The sequence below is a fragment of the Phalangium opilio genome, unplaced genomic scaffold (assembly GCF_054372755.1).
Source record: "Phalangium opilio isolate 3A_F unplaced genomic scaffold, DU_Popi_V2 ptg000017l_1, whole genome shotgun sequence".
Classification (NCBI taxonomy): domain Eukaryota; kingdom Metazoa; phylum Arthropoda; class Arachnida; order Opiliones; family Phalangiidae; genus Phalangium; species Phalangium opilio.
In genome coordinates, this window is record NW_028324151.1 from 10,402,632 (window position 1) to 10,423,060 (window position 20,429).

Here is a 20,429-nt window from a genome sequence, read left to right on the forward strand (position 1 = left end):
AGCAAATGAAAATTTGGTAAAAGAATCTAAGATAAAGTTTTTTTTCAAATAATCGATGTTTTATGATCGTGTCTTCAAAGGTGAAAATTTGAATATCTGTACTTCTGGCAATTAATTTTCTACACTTATCTTTTACACTTTCCCGTCTTTATTAATATCTCTAACTTCTGTCTTAATATTAATTAAAATTACCAACCGCACCCTATACCGTTAATAACTATTACCGTTAATAGCACCTGTCCTGAACGAAAGCAAAACTTTTCTAACTTGGGAAATCATTAACTTGCCCGGAACGAAATGCCTCTACCAACTGATTAAGCGAAACAATAGATTGGAGTTAGCTTTCATTGGTGGAACCTTCTTACATTTTACTAATAACTCTAGCACGAAACTTTCACAATGTTGATTTTCTTTATTTTTTTCAACGTGTGTAAAATACAAGAATTTCGCATGATAAAAATAGCTCAAATCTAATAATATAGCGGCTTTGGTTTCAAAGATGGAGACATCGCTGCTTGCGTGTGAGTGTGTGTAATAAGCTTTCAAGCGTCTTGATGAACTTTTCTTTAACATGGTATCGAAAGGTCTTCCATCCGATTATTAATTCTATGAAAAACATGGCGACGCACATCATTAGCGCCAATAATGCGATGTAAAAGACACCAGCCACGGCAAATATGCTCAAATCAGACACCATCTTCATTGGACGTTCCCATTTGACAAAATCCAAAGCGTAATCGCTTTGGAAATCATAATAACTCGTCGCTTTCGTCTCGAAAAAAATGAGCAGCCTGAAATATAAAAACCAATTTTTTTCCGTTGAAGAACTTATCAATTCGAAGGATTTGTATTCTCGTACCCTCTGTCGAAATTCTCACGAAAAAGAGGGTTGCTGAGAAAAGATGAATTGACGGGCAAGACAACGTAATCACACTTAAGTGCTTTTGAAAAGTAAAATCCATCGAATTTGGATTTCCATTCCCTCATCACGTCCATGTTGTCCGAAAGAACGAAACCAAAAGCGAAAGACAAAAATTGTTTGTTTATAATCAAGGCTTTGTGGCCATCCAGAATTCCCCCGTAAATATATGTCGTGGCCATATCGAAAGATTCAAAAAAATTCTCCTCATTCAAATTGTTCTTCATCCAGTTATTGAGCTGTTCATCTTGCTTGGCCTAAATGGGGAAAATTGAACATATAAGGCACCACCGAACTGGAACGATAACAAACGAACGAACGCTAACTCTATTGATAAGATAGTTGTGAACCATTCCGTCTTTGAGCATAAGTGGTTGGACATTGGCCTGTCTCTGCGCGTATTGAAGATCTTCAAAAGTTTCGATGAAGAAATATTTCTCGTTGAAAAACTCAGATTTGAGAAAACAACTCATGAGAAACCCGATAAAGGTGACGCCGATTACCCAAAACGCGTACGCGAGACGCTCGGAAATACCCTCCAATTGCCCAGGGTACGCTACGAGACGAGAGACGAAATGTGTTTCTAAAGAGACTGCTATTTTGAGAAGATGAAATTACTTACGTTCGAAGAAAAATACGGAAAAGACATCCCATAAAACTCTTAGATATCGCGTCATTACTTTACTCAATTTACTTGATTTCTTTTTTACGATTGAGTGCCACAATTTGCGAGTCAATAATAATGAAACAACAACGGCGAAAAGACAAATGCCCACAGCAGACTGAAAATATTAACAATTAAAAGTTTGGTATTACACGACCGTCATCTCAACAAGATGTACCATCAAATCCATTGACAAGAATGAGAGCGAAGTTGACAGAGTCAGTTTTGGTGCTGCCGACAATATGATCGTCTCGGTGGCGTCAAAAAAACCACTGGAAATGAATCCTTTAACGTTTTCCAAAATGGAAATATCCATTGGAGCAACAACGACGTCCAAACTCTGAAAAACCCCTCAAAAAATTAACGTCAACTAATGACAGGGCGTTTTCTCCCTCGCGAATGTTAAAAGTCTGTAGCTTACTGTTCCAAATTGTCCACCTTTGGAAACGTCTATGAAGTCCGTGTAACTTATCATTCTGCAATCAATGCTATTGAAAGAAAATTTTGCTTGAAAACATCAACCCTTTTTCAAACCCTGTGAGCCATTTACGTGTAATTATGAAGTTTCTGTCCGAATTCGATGCCATCGTAAAGTTTTCTCTTTTGTTGCGGCAAAAGATCAATCTCCTGGGAAGGATAATAATTATTGTAAAAAAAACATTATTTGAATCCTAATTTGATATTTAATAAATACTTCGAGGACTCCAAAATTCATAACATATGGTTCTGTAAATCTGTTGTAAGAAAAAATAATGAATAAAGGATCTCATATTTTCGTTTATTTCCAATTGACACAATTCACGCACTTATACTTGTAAAATCTATCGGGAAAGACTTTTTCGTACTTAGCAGTGGCGAGCGACATTCTTAATATTCCGCGACGCAATGACCCGCTCGCCATTCAACCTTCGTGAAGTTTACTCGAACAAATGAATTTTTCCTAACTATTTACGTTGATTTCCTCTGGGAGACAAAAGGAGTTCGAAAAGTTGATTATTGTTCGGAAAACGCGAGTGGGGGAAAAAGGTTAATTTTGATAGAAGTATAATCGCAGTTAAGTACTTCGTACGCCATTTTTCAGAAGGGATTTTTTTTGCAAATTACAAACTAGCTTAGCGTTTAAATTTCCAGAGTTCTTATTTCTTGATTTTTTCCGTTTTTGGATCTAAACTACTCTTTAGACGGCATAAAATAACAGCGCTATATTTGTGATGTCGTTGAGGTAAATCGAGTGGATTGGGTTTAAACGCCAACCCAGTTGTAAATGTAGCTTTGAACATAGAGGAACCACTTGAGGAATTTAGACAGTTGAGCCTTTACATAAGGGAATATCTCGCCAATAATTCACTGCCTGTTCTTTCCCATTGGCTGATTGCCTCCTGTACAAAACATATCCCTATTGGATGAAAAATGTCGTCTGTTTACTGTTTATTCTCTTTGCTTTGAACACTGCCTTAAGAATTCATTAAATTTAAGCTCTGCAATTGTTTATCAATAAAGAGAAATAATTGCGTATCTAGGTAAATAAGTTTAAAGGTAGTCCTCCTCTTGACTCCGAGAGGCAAAATTTTGGTTTTCCCAACTTGTTTGGATCTAAACTACGCAATAGACGACAGAAAATAACGGCGCTATATTTGAGATACAGATACAGCTCCCCATATCTCTGCCTGACTGATAATCAACTTCCACTTGAAATCACTCTTAACCCAAGTTCTCACTCGTTCGGTCAAATGGGTGAGCGAATATTCCGGAATTTAGTATTATTCGACTTTTTGGACTCGAATAATTTTGAATGTAAGAAACTGGTCATTATTCGATATTTTGATCGATTAAAAGAGGAGTTTGGTTTATTAATCTTGAAATATCGATTAATCGTCATCAAAAACCACTATTCGCGCAACCGCCAACAGAATGCCTTGACTAATACCTTTAGTTCATAATAAAGTTTACACAAAAGTCCCGCTCTTCGTATGATTTGTAATGTTAACTAAGTTTATGGACTTAAGTTAATAACATATTTTAATTGAAGATGATCTAATTTACATTGGACGTTAAGTGAGCTATTTAAACGTTCATATACTATACATTGCGCCTAGTTTTTCTCTCTTTAGAGCTGGAAAACGATTGTTCCTACCCTGTAATTTTTCTCCCACACCGGGATCCGATCATGGGACCTTTTAACCCATACTTGACGCCTTAGCCGTCTGTGCAACGGACTGTTACTTCATAGCTCGAGATTGCAAAATCCGTGTGCGTTGTCATCGCAACAAACATTCCTTAAAGGACAAGTCTAATTTCAAATGCACTTTTTGGATCCAGTTTTTCTCTTTAATATAAGACAAATTTCGTTAAAATCTGTTAACCTTTCACCGAGATACAAATTTTTGAAATAATTTAAAAACCAGCTTCATCCAAACATTTACTAATATTTGAAATGCAAGGGAACTATTTCCTTGCCCCTTTTCAGCGAGTCATGATTACGTAAGAGGCTTGCTCAAACTTGGCGCACTACTTTTCACCTTCTACGTTACGAGGAACTGACATCAACTTCGGATAGCGTGAAATTTCGAAGATTTTGTTTTTAGGGGCCGAAATATCTTTTCGGAATATCTAAGGTTTTATAAGGTAAAATTTCTAAATTATTGAAATATTATTTTTGTGTTTATAACGACTAGGTTGGCAATAGAGCTATCTCAGTTGTGACGTCAGTGCCTATTTAAAACGTCCCGGGCTTAGCTTTGGCAGTGGGCAGCCATGTTTGGTACCGCTTTGGTTCTATGGGTGACGTCACACTAAGGCTTCTGAGATAGCTCTATAGACGTGATTAATTGCGGATTTAAAATTATACGATTTGAATAAGACTCGCTCTTTAATGAAAGAACAAATTACCAACTGTTATGTTTCTTCTTCATGGTTGAATTGCGTGTTTTTGTTAACTCGGTTTTGAAAAGATAAATATTTTTCCATAATAAACCTAACGCGCTCGACATTTTCAATCTTGGTTTATTTGTTTTCAATTCAAAATATTTTAGTTCATTGGACATGGCACTTTTTCTATGAAAAATGGCTTTCTACGGATTTTTTTAAAATTTAAGTATGTTGATAAGCTTTGTCAGCTGATCAAAAGTTTCCGTGGGCGTTTTTCCCTAGCTACGATAGTTTGATCAGTAATTGAACTTGAAGTTGGACATTACTTAGTGTAGTGTTTTACAGGCTATCACATTATTTTCGCTAAACTTTATTTTGTTATGATGAACAACGTTCTCTGTGTGAGTATAGGTATGTAGATAGAACGTTTGCCTGGTGATATTTTTACCTCGGTTCGAATCCAGATCATCGCACGATTTTTTTTTTCACGATACTATCTGCAATGACAGTGACAACTCAAGTAGATAGCATAACAGTATTTATTTATTAAACTATGATTAATTCATTACTAGAGAGAGGCTGAAAGTTGAACAAGATAAAATATACATAATGCGAGTAGGCCAAAAAGCTATACCAACTAAAGTTCTTTGTTTGTAACATGCAGTTTAACCCGGTTAGATCTATTAGGCTATTGGCGAATACAGCAGTAATGGTGAACTTGCTCATGCTTATACTTTTACCTGAATGGAATTGTCGCGCTAAACCGCTATCGCTCCGTGTTCATCCCTATTGGCAGCGTCAAGCACGGCTCTTAATAGATTGTCCGTGGGATATTTCACAGTTTCTTGGTGGCGGGCATATCCAAAATACCATAGAACAATTGCAACGTGGGCGCAGACTCCCAGTGTGCGAGCACCTGCCTTGCAAGTGCAATACGTTTGGAGGATTGTTTCTGGTTGCGGACCTTCTATTAGTTGCGGCTGTTGTTGTTCAGTGTAGGATATATATAATGTATGCTTCACAGCTTGTGTGAAACGTGAATATATTTTTCCGCGTATCAATCCAGCTTCAAACTCTTGTGTTTCTAAATGAAACTCGTTGGCGATATCTCGCTGAGTACGATCCTGAATATATGAAGGTCGTGCATTAGGATCGCTGCATCGTTGTGTCTGGCGTCTGAAAAATATGGACCATGTTCATCCAAGATGTAGCCATCGGGGGCTACAACGAGTCCGGCCTTGAGCAACGTGTATTTTTTATGCATAGAGTATGATTGCCTTGCTACTCGGAAATGGGAACTCTTCGGAGCTTTAAGGTAGGTACAATCAGGGTACAGAATTGCCACCCGTTCATCGGGGTTTAGATTGTACAAGCGGTTAGCAAAATCGGTGACATGTGCTTGAATAAATGCGTCACGGTTTCTAGCTTCCATTGAATCGACACCAAGGTTCTGCGACCAAATGTTTCCATCAAGCTCGTCCGAATTATTGACACAGCTAAACTTACTGCCTGACGAGACGAATAAGTCATTTCGGCTTTTAGAAAATCATCAGAAAGCCCTTGCCGAAGTTTCATGAAAAACATCATCATGTCTTTTTTGGTTGGCAAACGTCTGTTACCGTACATTTCAACCGGTCCGCAAGATCTGAATACTACCCCGAACTGATCTTCTTTGGTTAATGATGTTAATGTCTTAAATCCTTTTCTGAGAAGTTATCTTCGTCGTTGTATTTGTCCCTCTGAGAACGCATTGTCGCTTCTCTGAGTGCTTCAAACCAATCAGAAACCGCCCTGCCCAACAGTTTAACGCCACGTTTCACATAAATATGATTTTCCACAAACAGTAGCTGCAGGCAACCTATATTCGTTAAATGCTGAGCACAGCATCTAGAACCAGTAGGAATATATATGTCGGTCTTTACGTAAAAATCGCACCTCATCAGCAGAGAGGATCTGGTGCCACAGATTTCATTGCATACAAAACATAGGCGTGTAGACCTTTGAACTAACACTTTAAGTATTATTGCCGAAGGGTAATTTTCATCAGCCATAATTGTGACAATTCTTCTATCACAGTTAATACAAAGGCGGTCATCGTCATTGGGATCTCGCACATTGTGCAAACGTGCATCACGATGATCTCTGGCCAGCTCGAATCGACGCTGAACAATATTTTCGTCGGCGTTTATACCATTAACTCGGCGGCTAGCGTTTCTGAGATTGCATACAAAGCAATTAACCATTTTGTCTGTTGCAAAGTAGAAACTTCAACAAAAGTTATGAATAAAGGTACTTCGTTACTGCAATATAACATAAAAAACTAACTTTTTGGCCATTTTTTGACCTATTCCATACCTATAAACTAACGCGTAAATAAAACAAGTTGGGAAAACCAAAATATTACCTCTCCGTGTCGAGATGATTATATAAACATAAGTATCCAATGAAAACGTCGACCTTTTTGCCCTCATCCTTTCCCGCGCTTTGTGCTTCCGCATTTCATCCTTACTCTCAACATTATCTTCCTCCATTTTACATACAAAAATCGAACACTCACTAAAAGAAGCGGCAAAAACCTGCTGGCTCCTTACAACCACTTAATTTGACTTAATATCCAACTTCCAAATACAAATATTTTCTGGTAGATAAATTAACAACCTACAAGCAAAGAAAAATTCTCAAGAATGGCTCCCGCAAATTTAATAGGTCTATTTTCAACTAGGTGGGCGTATCTGATTAGATTTAAAATATATATTTTTGAAATTTTTGGTCTGGCTGTTATCTACACCTAGATAGTTTTCAGTGAAACAAACAAGGAGCATAAACACAATAGTGGAAGATTCAGTCTTATTTAAAACATGTAAAACAATTATCATCTCTGCAAATAGCTTACACATGTCTTTTTTACCAATGCCTAACCGTTTGGATTTTTCTAAAGCAATCTCAGCACCAAAAAATATTTTTTGATACAAAATAAATGTTTTATATTCTTATTAAGAATAAAACAAGAGGATAAAAAAGGTGTGTACTCTCGTAATTTTTTAAGCTTTTATCATGATTACTCTATACAACTGTAACAAGGAGTATAAACCCATTAGTGGAAGCAGTATGTTTTTTTCGAAACAATGTCGCTTATGTTTATCCTCTCTAGACTTCGCTAAAAACGTATTACTCCTACGTAAAATATTACTAGACAGGCAAGGATTCAAACCATTAAAGAAGGAGCGTAATATTATCCATACAGAGAAAAGTGTTGTTTTGAAAAGTATATCGCAATGCACGGGCCTTGATAGATATAGGAGGGAATGAATGAAATATATCACAATGCACGGGCCTTGATAGATATAGGAGGCAATGAAGGAAATATATCTCATGCACGGGCCTTGGTAGATATAGGAGGCGATGATAATCTCTCTCTTTGCACGAGAGGTTTATCTTTAATATTTAAATAAATATAATTATTTTTAATTATTTTAATCTTCAATAATTAACATTAATAATAGTTAAATCGTTTAATATTAAGTTATACCTATTATCATCTCAAACTTTGCTAATATTGACGTTTAAAGTCTTGCCCGCTTTCTTCAAACTTTGGGGTATATATACGATTCGTTTCCATTATAATTATACAAAAAGGACTTGGTTTGCCCAAGCCTAAAAAACAAAACGATAAGAGTTTTTTCCAGTTGACTGAAGCGCGGATATTTTATTTTTCTATATAATTTTAAAGACAATCCGTATTTTACTACTCTTTAGAATTTAATTCAATCTCCTGATTTTACTGGTAAAGGATTTATTTCCTATAAATTAATTGAAATAAAAAATTACTTATCTCAGATTTTTCAACAATTCCATTTTCGTAAACTTTTATCATGAAAAATCTGAGATAAGTAATTTTTTATTTCAATTAATTTATAGGAAATAAATCCATTACCAGTAAAATCAGGAGATTGAATTAAATTCTAAAGAGTAGTAAAATACGGATTGTCTTTAAAATTATATAGAAAAATAAAATATCCGCGCTTCAGTCAACTGGAAAAAACTCTTATCGTTTTGTTTTTTAGGCTTGGGCAAACCAAGTCCTTTTTGTATAATATCTGTTCCTTCAGTCTGCATTTGTATTAATCTATTATAAAACAATTTTTTGCCTGAAATGCGAAATTTTTCACTTCTAGGACGAGGTTAAAAATGGTTCTACACTTCTACTAATTCTTATAAGATACGGCTCACAATTCGTTTTAGAACCCAAGCTTTATAGTCAACTTCAAAACCAACATCCTGCCACGATTTTTAAACTATCAAATCCGTATCTTTTACAGTCCACTCTACAATTACAATTATCCATGACATTGCGTTCACTGCCCTTGTACGTTTACAGTGAGTGGCACCGTGGCCAGTTATTTTAATTAAAATACCTAGGCCACAGGGCCAGTTTTAAAACAATCCTTATTTCCAACACTGATCCATCTATCCTTATGCCTTACTGAAGGCAACAGTGAAATATCCATGAAGCGTAAGCTTCTATTATAAATCCATGGCCTAAGTAAGGCAACATAAGCCTTGGTCGAAACTAACATCTAAAATATAAATTAAAAAGGTATCTTAAGTATAGAATTTAAACCGAGACACATAATTAAACGAAAAATAGACCCGCCAGAGAAATGTTTAATAAATATAGTGTTATTTTTATTGAAAAATATCAAGTTAAAGTTTCAAGGCGGTGAAATGGCAAATTAGCGTCGTCTACTGTAGAGTAATGAACAATTAGCGTCGTCTGCTGTAGAATAATCTTTTGAGGTACTTATATTTTTAATTAAATTAACATACTTAGACTTAATTAATTTTGATGAAACTTGAAAAAGGCACACCTTGAATAGTTACTTGTTAATTTGAAAGTATTCCGAAACGTAACTTCGCTTTAGTTTTTAAATGATTCGATGTACAGGAGCACCAAAAACCCCATGTTATTCCTATGGGAAAATCGGCGAAAATCTGTGAATTTTCATTTAACATTACGGGAGGGTGTGGGATCTTATCTAGAAGGGCCTACCGGCCCTCAAGAATAGTAAGGAAAAAGCGCAATTGCGAAAACCTTTGGTGGCCGATCCCACCTTAGGGAGGCTAGACGTTTCTCGTAACCCTAGCTGATCGCCGCGTATATCCTAAAACCAAACGATGATAATGGAGTAGATTGGTGTCTATGTGGAATAGACGGAAGACCAGTGGATGGTGGTGTTAGAAGCCAGAAAGAACAGACTGGTGTCCGTGTGAGATGGACAAAGACCAGAAGATGGTGGTGTGAGAACTCAAGTAGAGGAGGCATTTCCGTGACTGTGAAAGCAGTTCGGAAATGGCGAACACGTTTGCTCCGATACGCAAACTGCGAACGCGGTCACGTGGGTGTAACAACGGACAGACAGACAGACAGACAGACACGGCCGTTACAGAACCTCTCCTGGACTACGTCACACGGAGAGGTAAAAATAATGTTCTTTAGCATACAATAACTAAATATAAATAGATGTTGGTAGTAAACTATAGGCACTCTCGTTCCGGTAATTCTGCAGACATGTAATGGTCATATTTTCTTTTAACTGTACAAAATATCACGTCCAATGTAAACGCGAAGCACTACTTCTTGAACTTATAAAGTAATAATAAAGTTAATTGATAGAGTATACAAACTTTAATTCTTTAACCTCTACGTGAACACATCAGGGCCTAAAAATCTAGATTAACAAGTCTTAGATTTCAAAATAAGATAACAAGTCTTAGATTTCAAAATAAAGTAACAAGTCGTAGATTTCAAAATAAGGTAACAAGTCTTAGATCTCAAAATAAGGTAACAAGTCTTAGATCTCAAAATAAGGTAACAAGTCTTGGATCTCAAAATAAGGTAACAAGTCTTGGATCTCAAAATAAGGTAACAAGTCTTGGATCTCAAAATAAGGTAACAAGTCTTGGATCTCAAAATAAGGTAACAAGTCTTGGATCTCAAAATAACGTAACAAGTCTTAGATCTCAAAATAAGGTAACAAGTCTTAGATCTCAAAATAAGGTAACAAGTCTTAGATCTCAAAATAAGGTAACAAGTCTTAGATCTCAAAATAAGGTAACAAGTCTTATATCTCAAAATAATAAATCGGAATTCTTTATATATTTAAAATGACAGAGCAAACAATTGATGTTATTGTATGCTAAAGAACATTATTTTTTATTTACGTGTTAGTTTATAGGTATGGAATAGGTCAAAAAATGGCCATAAAGTTAGTTTTTTATGTTATATTGCAGTAACGAAGTACCTTTATTCATAACTTTTGTTGAAGTTTCTACTTGGCAACAGACAAAATGGTTAATTGCTTTGTATGCAATCTCAGAAACGCTAACCGCCGAGTTGATGGTATAAACGCCGACGAAAATATTGTTCAGCGTCGATTCGAGCTGGCCAGAGATCATCGTGATGCACGTTTGCACAATGTGCGAGATCCCAATGACGATGACCGCCTTTGTATTAACTGTGATAATAAAATTGTCACAATTATGGCTGATGAAAATGACCCTTGGGCAATAATACTTAAAGTGTTAGTTCAAAGGTCTACACGCCTATGTTTTGTATGCAATGAAATCTGTGGCACCAGATCCTCTCTGCTGATGAGGTGCGATTTTTACGTAAAGACCGACATATATATTCCTACTGGTTCTAGATGCTGTGCTCAGCATTTAACGAATATAGGTTGCCTGCAGCTACAGTTTGTGGAAAATCATATTTATGTGAAACGTGGCGTTAAACTGTTGGGCAGGGCGGTTTCTGATTGGTTTGAAGCACTCAGAGAAGCGACAATGCGTTCTCAGAGGGACAAATACAACGACGAAGATAACTTCTCAGAAAATGATTTTAAGGCATTAACATCATTAACCAAAGAATTCGGGGTAGTATTCAGATCTTGCGGACCGGTTGAAATGTACGGTGACAGACGTTTGCCAACCAAAAAAGACATGATGATGTTTTTCATGAAACTTCGGCAAGGGCTTTCTGATGATTTTCTAAAAGCCGAAATGACTTATTCGTCTCGTCAGGCAGTAAGTTTAGATGTGTCAATAATTCGGACGAGCTTGATGGAAACATTTGGCCGCAGAACCTTGGTGTCGATTCTATGGAAGCTAGAAACCGTGACGCATTTATTCAAGCACATGTCACCGATTTTGCTAACCGCTTGTACAATCTAAACCCCGATGAACGGGTGGCAATTCTGTACCCTGATTGTACCTACCTTAAAGCTCCGAAGAGTTCCCATTTCCGAGTAGCAAGGCAATCATACTCTATGCATAAAAAATACACGTTGCTCAAGGCCGGACTCGTTGTAGCCCCCGATGGCTACATCTTGGATGTACATGGTTCATATTTTTCAGATGCCAGACACAGCGATGCAGCGATCCTAATGCACGACATGAACCCTGATATAGAAAGGGATAGGGGTGCTATTCGTGAATGGCTCCGTGAAAACGACATTTTTGTTGTTGACAGAGGGTATAGAGATGCTCTCCATTTCCTGGATGGGTTGGGATTAAACCATGAAATGCCAGCTTTGTTGCCAAGGGGTCAACGGCAGTTCACGACATTAGAGGCAAATCAATCGAGAAAAATCACCAAAACCCGTTGGATTGTGGAGAGTCGGAACGGACACCTAAAGAGCATTTTCAAAATGTTTCGGGACATGATTCCAATGCAGCACTGCGAACGTCTTGGTGATTTCTTAAGGATTGCTTGCGCTATAATTAACAGGTTTCATCCACCAATACTCATGCAAGGTGCCGATGATGACCTTGCGCGTAGAATGCTTGAACTAGCACAGCGACCAAATACGTTACAAGAACGGGTGATAAACGAAAGACTCCACTTGCGACCAGGGAACGGTCGTTGGATTCCAATGGATGAAAATCAGTTAGAGGGATTTCCGGTTTTACCCTTAGAATACATTCGAGATAAAACATTTGGCGCACACCAGGTAAAACTAGCTCCTTCATATATTCAGGATCGTACTCAGCGAGATATCGCCAACGAGTTTCATTTAGAAACACAAGAGTTTGAAGCTGGATTGATACGCGGAAAAATATATTCACGTTTCACACAAGCTGTGAAGCACACATATATATCCTACATTGAACAACAACAGCCGCAACTAATAGAAGGTCCGCAACCAGAACCAATCCTCCAAACGTATTGCACTTGCAAGGCAGGTGCTCGCACACTGGGAGTCTGCGCCCACGTTGCAAGTGTTCTATGGTATTTTGGATATGCCCGCCACCAAGAAACTGTGAAATATCCCACGGACAATCTATTAAGAGCCGTGCTTGACGCTGCCAATAGGGATGAACACGAAGCGATAGCGGTTTAGCGCGAAAATTCCATTCAGGCAAAAGTGTAAGCATGAGCAAGTTCACCATTACTGCTGTATTCGCCAATAGCCTAATAGATCTAACCGGGTTAAACTGCATGTTACAAACAAAGAACTTTAAGTGGTATAGCTTTTTGGCCTACTCGCATTATGTATATTTTATCTTGTTCAACTTTCAGCCTCTCTCTTGTCTTAGTCCTCTAGTAATGAATTAATCATAGTTTAATAAATAAATACTGTTATGCTATCTACTTGAGTTGTCACTGTCATTGCAGATAGAATCGTGAAAAAAAAAATCGTGCGATGATCTGGATTCGAACCGAGGTAAAAATATCACCAGGCAAACGTTCTATCTACATACCTATACTCACACAGAGAATGTTGTTCATCATAGCAAAATAAAGGGTGCCGAAAATAATGTGATAGCCTGTACCCTCGCAACCGTACAGAGAGACAGAGTAAACGCATGCTAGGACTGTTCTTGAGCTCGAGCCAGCTCGCACTCGTGCCGAGTAAGTCGAGTTCGAGCTGACCAATACCGTTCCGTTATACTTTTACACGAAAGCGTTGGAAAATTTGCTTTCTCTAGCCTCTAACCGTGGCAATATAACGATTTCTTAACATTTTACCGAACAGTTTTAACTGAACCACTACATTCCAAAACACGGGATAGAACATCGAACCCTTCTTTAGTTCTACGTAGGTAAAAGCAATTTTTCTTAAACACATACATGTTAACCGAGTCAGCTCGGCTCGAATCGAGCCGCCGGTTTTTCAGCCCAAGCTCAGCCGAGGCTATAAAAAGCTCGCTCAGCTTGAGCTATACTCGTGAACAGTCCTGTTTGCAACCTTTTATTAGACCCCAAAATTGCGCTGAATGAAATGGAAATTCTTGGAAATAATAGATATTTTAAATACAGGTATACAGTTTGCCTTTTTAAGTAATAAATGTTATTTATCCTGGCGTCAATTGTTATAGGTACGCAAATGAGACTGTTATCAACTACGCGACACCTACAGTTAGTTCGCTTTGTTCAAGCGACAATAATTAATAATTTTTTATGGCAATTAATATTGATGACAATTGCACCTTCACTTCTTGTCAGATGTCGTGGCTGATAAAAAGCATATACACCCGATACAGAATCACGAAGGAATATTTAAAACGATCCCTCAACATGAAGTAAATTTCATATTTGGAACTTTTATTTTAGAAACAAATATATACGAAGAGTACCTTAATTGTGATATCTCTCAGAAACGAGTATCAGCCAACTTACGAATACTTATTACAATATGGCATTAACATAATTTTATAATTTCATTTCATCAATTGCTCGCAGGGTTATCTGGAAACCAGTTGGCACTTCTGAGTATATTAAAATATATACCGAACCTAAATATTTTAAAGTGTGTGATTTTAAGACTAATATTGAAAGGTTTTGATTAAATACCGAATAGCTTGGTATAAAAATTTAATCCTTAACGCGGTGATTTTAGGAATCTCATATCTTCACGTTAGATATACCACGCTCATATTTCGATACCCGACTGGAATATTTCACTCCGTCCTCTCCCGATGGAACACTCAAAACTAATATCCTTTCGGCTGCCCCGAAGAGAGTCGTGTCCACGTCATTGTCCTTAAATATGGACACTCCAGTAAACATAACAGCAACTCATTACCCAATTTATTGAGTTAGAATCTTGGTTGAATAATTAGGTGCTGATTTTAATGGTGTCAACCTTGGTCCTTCTGTCGCTTTTACTCGCCATTCACTCCATCGTAACCAACAAATACAAATCGTTGTCCACCAGAAAGGCAGCCAAGAAAATGGCTCGAGAAACCATGGAAAATGTCTGGGAGAACGCGTCGCTCTTGTGCGCCGAACGTAAGCTCGCTACCATTTGATAACAATTCACCCTCGACTCCCTAGCGCCAGCCAATTTTCAATAAGGGATTCAATGGTTCACGGGCAGTTGAGCGGTTTTCAAAAGAGCGTTTTGGAATAAAGCGGTTCCCAAAGCAGCGGTTTTCAAAACCGCGTGGAAGAAAAACCGCGGTTGCTGTTTACGCGTTTCTCAATGCAGCGCTATTTCCCAAAACAGCGGTTGCTGTTTCCGCGTTTGTCAATATAGCGCTATTTTCCCAACTTGTCTAAAATAAGTTGCAAATTTTTTACAATAATCCTAGAAAATGCTAGTGTAATAGAAAGTAGGGTCGGAACGATAGTCGTTATGGGCGAACAAACATCAAATAGTTCTCCCATAGTTTCCGGTTATCTCGTCCCATAACCTTAGCTAACCTAAGCTAACCTAACCTAACCTAACCTAACCTAACCTAAGCTAACCTAATTTAACCTAACCTGACCTAATACTATTGGGCTTTAAACAATTAAACCTGACATTATACATTTAGGCTCAAATCACCCAACCAAACCGAATACTATTGGAGTTCAAATAACCCATCCCAACCAAACATTAAAACGCATTAACACACTAGACCACGAAACTGTTTGTTGGACAATCATTAAAATTCAAACTTAAAGCTGAAATCAATACTAATTAGAGCTCGGCATTATCCATCCGTTATCCGTAAATTAGTGAATAATCGATAATTTATAGATAAATGTTGTGGACATAATTCGATTTAACATACAACTTCTGTTGATAATTCTGGATTATGGATAATGATAAAATAACGTGGATAATGGATAGATAATGCCGATCTCTAATACTTTTACCTTCAACAATACGAAACAACGCTCAAGATATAAACGCTGTAATCAAAATGCGCTAAAACGAGAAATGGCTATAATGGCAAACGCGTTTATGAAAAAGCCGTTTTGGACAATGCTGTTTTGATAACACGCCCAATCGTTAGCATACCGATTCAATGACCAGTGATTAATTTCCCGATAACGAAGGGATGACTAGCGCTTTAATGGAACATAATTACTTTCCTTGCAGCGATTCCCTCCATTTTGCCCCACATTACTTGTCGTCTGCTAGCTTCATCGTGGCTGATCGGATCGGAGTGACTTTCATTCTGTTTTTCTTGGGTTGTTTCTTGCGGACGGAGTTCACGACGGAAAGTTACAATCGCATCGACACCCTCTCGGACTTGATCAAATTGGAAATTCCAGCAGTAATGAGCGAGGAAACGTACAAACACCTACAAGTTTTGGTGAATATCTTCATATATATATGTTAAGTTTCTCTATTTTGCTGACGTATGTCTTTGATGCGTATCTACAGGCAGCCGCTCAGGACCCTGTTGTTAAGGAATGGCTAGGCTCACTCGATGAGAAGAAACTTCGGGACGATTTTGATGGAATTCTTAAAGATCAATTCATTCCCATTATATCCGGGAGGAAAGCCGCGATCACGACTATCGAATTTCTGAATTTCTGCTTGGACATATTCAAAAATTTTTACGCGATGAAAAAAGGATTTTATCTTTCGCCACAAGAAGATACCTTCGATTACGTACACACCATGTTCAACACCTCTTGGTTGAGAAGCACTCCGCAACTGGGAGAGTCCCTTCAACTGAGGTTTGTAAGAATTGTATGTTAAAATCAGTAGCGGGTTTGACGAATGCTCTATCGCAGCGTGGCACCGTTATTAGAAACGCAAGTTTTCAAATATCTGGATTTTCAATACCAATACACGATTGAACGTATCACTTGGAAGAAACCCTTGAAAAGCACGGTTGCCTTAAACCTGAGTAGCGTCAGCGCTCCTTTCTACTTTCTTCTCATGCTGTTGTCAGCCACCGTAGCCGTTGTCACCACCGAAATAATCTTCAACCAATTCGCTTAAACGATCAGAATTTAAAGACGTCACGAAACCAAATTATTCTACATTTCTACTTCTAAATGTAGTTATACTAGAACAAAAATCACCGCATTTTACGTCATTGCAAATCTTTCTTAGCTTATAGGAGGTAAATTCTGGTGCTCTGGACCAGTGTAAAATTGCAAATCTGTAGGAAAACTAAGGGGGGGGGGACCAGTACTGACACGAGCTTATTATTTTGGACGCTAGGGGGGTCACTGGTCCCAAGGACTAGCATAAAAAATATTCGCATTTCCCAGATTACATAAGCCTTTACCTGCCTTTCTTCATTTATTGTTTATGGGGGTGGGGTTGGGTGTTCGACGTCTTACGAGAGGGGTTAAGATGAAAGACAAACACCTACCTCTTTTCACTTATGATTCAACCTCGCTAACGCTAGACAAGATGTTAGAATGCAGTCAGTTGTGGAGAGTTAAAGCCTTTTAACGGGAACGAGGGGCTAATAAAATTTCTGAATCAAAAGTGACCGCGTTTTTGATGGTATGTGTCAATCGAGAGTCAAAATAGATTCTAATCCAATTTTTAATATTCAACATAATATTCAATCTTGTTCATAAATTTTCACAAACTCTTATAAGGGTCAAAATAAAAAATTAAACAAAAAATCAAATTTATATCTAAGAGAGGTTTGCAATTTATAACCTCTATGGAATGTCTCCTTTAATTTCAAATTTAAATTTTAGGGGTGTTTAGGTTAAAATCGTGCAGTTATGCACTAAAATAATAATGTTCAAAAATAGAGAGTTAAGATTTTTTTAAAAAAATGAATCAATCCGTCAACCATAATCTAAGTTCTTTAACCATAGTTTCAAGTCAGTTTATAAAAATAGTTCCAAGTCAGTTTATCAAAATAGTTTCAAGTTTTTAATTTCTTACGACTAGTTGCTCCTCTTCCATATTCTTCTTAAGGGTTAAGGGTTTTTTTTTCTTCTTTCTCGAGTTAAGAGATAATTATGAATTTTTTCTTTTCTCGCGATTTAAGGGTTAATTATTATTTTTTCTTTTAATATTTCGCGCACTCGCGCTCCTTCTCTTCTTTTTAGGGGTTAAAAAATATCTCCGAGTTTTCTCCAAAAAAATTAAGGATTCAAATTGATGAAAAATAAAGGTATCAAAATGAATAAAATAAAAGTTTCGATATAAGATAATACTCCGGACTTCTAAGGGTTTCTTAAGGGTGAGCCGACAGGGTCTCGTTAAGGGGTTCAGGTATCGACTGAGGGTGGGACAGGTGGGACTTCGTATATATAACTTCTAGTTTTCGCGAGGATCTCTGGGACAATGACGTTTGTTGATTGACTTCGGTTTGGCGAATAGTGGGCCATATTTATTACGTAGCCGGGCGGATTCATGTTATCAACGAATAGGCAAAACTTTTAAATCTGGGACCAAATGGGGATTGGTCAGTTTATGGGTTAAAAAAAACGTTCTAGAAGTTTCTCGGGCCAGGTACCAGGATAGTGACTCAAGGTCTTGTTGCTTGGGGGTCTAAATAAGCGTAGTATTTCTCTGGTTTCTTGGAAAAAGTTTTCGTTGCTAGGTATTTCACTTTTTCACTGTGGATATAGGGGTATAGGGTAGTTCTAGAACGTTCTGTGTCAACATTTATGGGCTAGTTCCTTTTCTATTGTATGAAAGAATTTCTTTTCAGTTTATTTTAAAGGGATAGGTTTAAGTTTAAAGGGCTACTATTATCTTTATAGTGTTCATTTAAGACATTTTGTTATTAATTTAAAGATTAATTGTAAATTTAATCCGATTTTTGAGTTAAGATGGTTACAATTAATAAGAAGCGGTAGTCGAACGTTGTTTTGGGTATCAGCTAGCTATTTAACCGGCAAAGGTTATATTTTAAATCATACCTCAGTATGTGAGAGAAGATTAATAGTACGCAGTGTCTGACCTCTTGGCAAAAATTTCGGTAAACTAGTGCTGTTCGAGTACTCGACTCGATACTCAATAAGACGTTTTCTGATATTCGAAAAATTTTCGAGTATCAAACCAAGGCTCGATAAATACTCGAACCTGCTTTTGAAAGACCTTTAACGCTGAAAATGGAATGTAGAAGCTATAAAAATCTACTAGAAAGTCACGCTTATTGGTTAACAGACGCAAGTTAGTGCTCATTGGGTAGTTTAGATCATAATGCCAGTGTAGTAGCGGGTAAACTTGAAAGACGAATGGCTTTGCGATAATTATCCTCTTCCTATAGAAAATAAAATATTTTCGTCTCTTCTCTAGATTCGTTTTTGTTATTAGGTAAAGGTTTTTCTATCGTTGTTCTTTCTCTAAAGTGGGAAGTAAAATTCTACACCCAAGGCTTAAGTCTGTATAAAAATTAAATTAATCTCTGTTTTTGTTTGTTTGAAGTACATTAGGCCTCGGGTATTTCTGGTTTGTTTTGCCTAGAGATGCTTATTGTTGAATTGGGTTTAGGTGCAGGTTCTGTTTGAATTATTGTTTTTTCTACAGAATTGGTTTCTCTTATGCAAATTTTCGAGGAACCCCCGTTGACTTGGAATTTGAAGTGAATATGAACTATATTCTTAACTTCGTTGTTAATCCACTTTGATTGACACGGATCATATAAATATTCGCAATATGTTCCATAAGTTTGTCACTGGTTACTGGGAGCTTGACATGAAGTGACTAAGGTGAAACGTCATAGATTATCGTCAAAGGCTTAGTACAGACTAAATAGGAAGATGGACTGCAAAACAGAGTGTTGTGAATTCTCGCCTCGCTCTCAGTAAGGCATTACAAAGAATGGGAAATGCCATACTTATGGAACATATCTTACAAACTTGCATTTAGTAACAAAATTGTTAGTAACGATTATTGAGCCGAAATAACAGCATCTTTTGTACACTTTCAAATATTTATAAACCATAGAGTTTGTTGGAAAATGAAGAACGTCTAGAACGTTATACATCTATAAAGGCTAGAACAAAGTCAATGACGAATCAAACAAGTTGGTGAAACCAAAATAATACCTCTCCGAGCCGAGAGTAATTCTTTCTACAAACCTATAGATATTATAAGCAATATGAAGAATCCATTTAAAGCAAAGGGCGGCTCCGTTGATGCCCCTTAAAGATGGCTTTTGTACTACACAGTGGCTAGGCTTGGTAAAGGCTAGTTAAGCCAAAGGCAGGAACCAATGGGACCTAGTGCATTAGGTCTGATTGGTTCCTGCCTTTGGCAAGGTAAAATTCGTGTCCAGAAGATTAGCCAGCATGCTAGGGGTGATAATGGAGCCGCCTGTTACTTTAAGACATGAGAATCTTAACAGATATAATGGGCTAAAGTTCATGATGCTAGATTTCGGTTTTCTCACAGTATTGGCCGCTAATTGATATTGGCAAGCTTATAACGAGCTTGCTTATACCTAAGAGCTGATAGCAGCCTAAGATGGCTTAATTTTCAATATTATCAAGTTATAAATGAGTTCTGGTAATATTAGGCTTATTATTGTAAAATTTTCGGATCTATTTTCGAAAATTCACTCATGTAAAAAAGTTCTTTAGTCAATCGATTAGTGTCACAATATTTTCCACCAAATGTATTTGTACTTTTTAGCCATATCGTATATATATACATACAATGGGCTATTAGTTTGAAATGCTGAGTAGAAAGAGATAATGATGTTTCGTTTCCTAACTGTAATAAAAACATATTATTTAACGACTTGAAGTATTAATTTTTCCTCCATCGGGAATCG

General features: G+C 37.2%; 2 protein-coding genes across 2 annotated transcripts; one reads left to right on the forward strand and one right to left on the reverse strand.

Annotated features, from left to right (window-relative positions):
• Positions 1-388: 388 nt before the first annotated feature.
• On the reverse strand, positions 389-3,255 carry LOC149703703 (uncharacterized). Its single transcript, XM_089866944.1, has 9 exons — positions 2,390-3,255; positions 2,278-2,317; positions 2,134-2,210; positions 2,005-2,071; positions 1,762-1,923; positions 1,542-1,701; positions 1,246-1,475; positions 860-1,176; positions 389-791 (listed from the first exon to the last, which is right to left on the reverse strand). Exons 1-9 carry the CDS (start codon positions 2,482-2,484, stop codon positions 494-496), a joined length of 1,446 nt encoding a protein of 481 aa, XP_089723070.1. The 5' UTR covers positions 2,485-3,255; the 3' UTR covers positions 389-493.
• Positions 3,256-11,973: 8,718 nt separating this feature from the next.
• On the forward strand, positions 11,974-16,007 carry LOC149703704 (uncharacterized). The gene is made up of 2 exons (XM_089866941.1): positions 11,974-14,739; positions 15,818-16,007. The coding sequence occupies exon 1, from the start codon at positions 12,029-12,031 to the stop codon at positions 12,845-12,847; it is 819 nt and encodes a 272-aa protein (XP_089723067.1). The 5' UTR covers positions 11,974-12,028; the 3' UTR covers positions 12,848-14,739; positions 15,818-16,007.
• Positions 16,008-20,429: the final 4,422 nt, after the last annotated feature.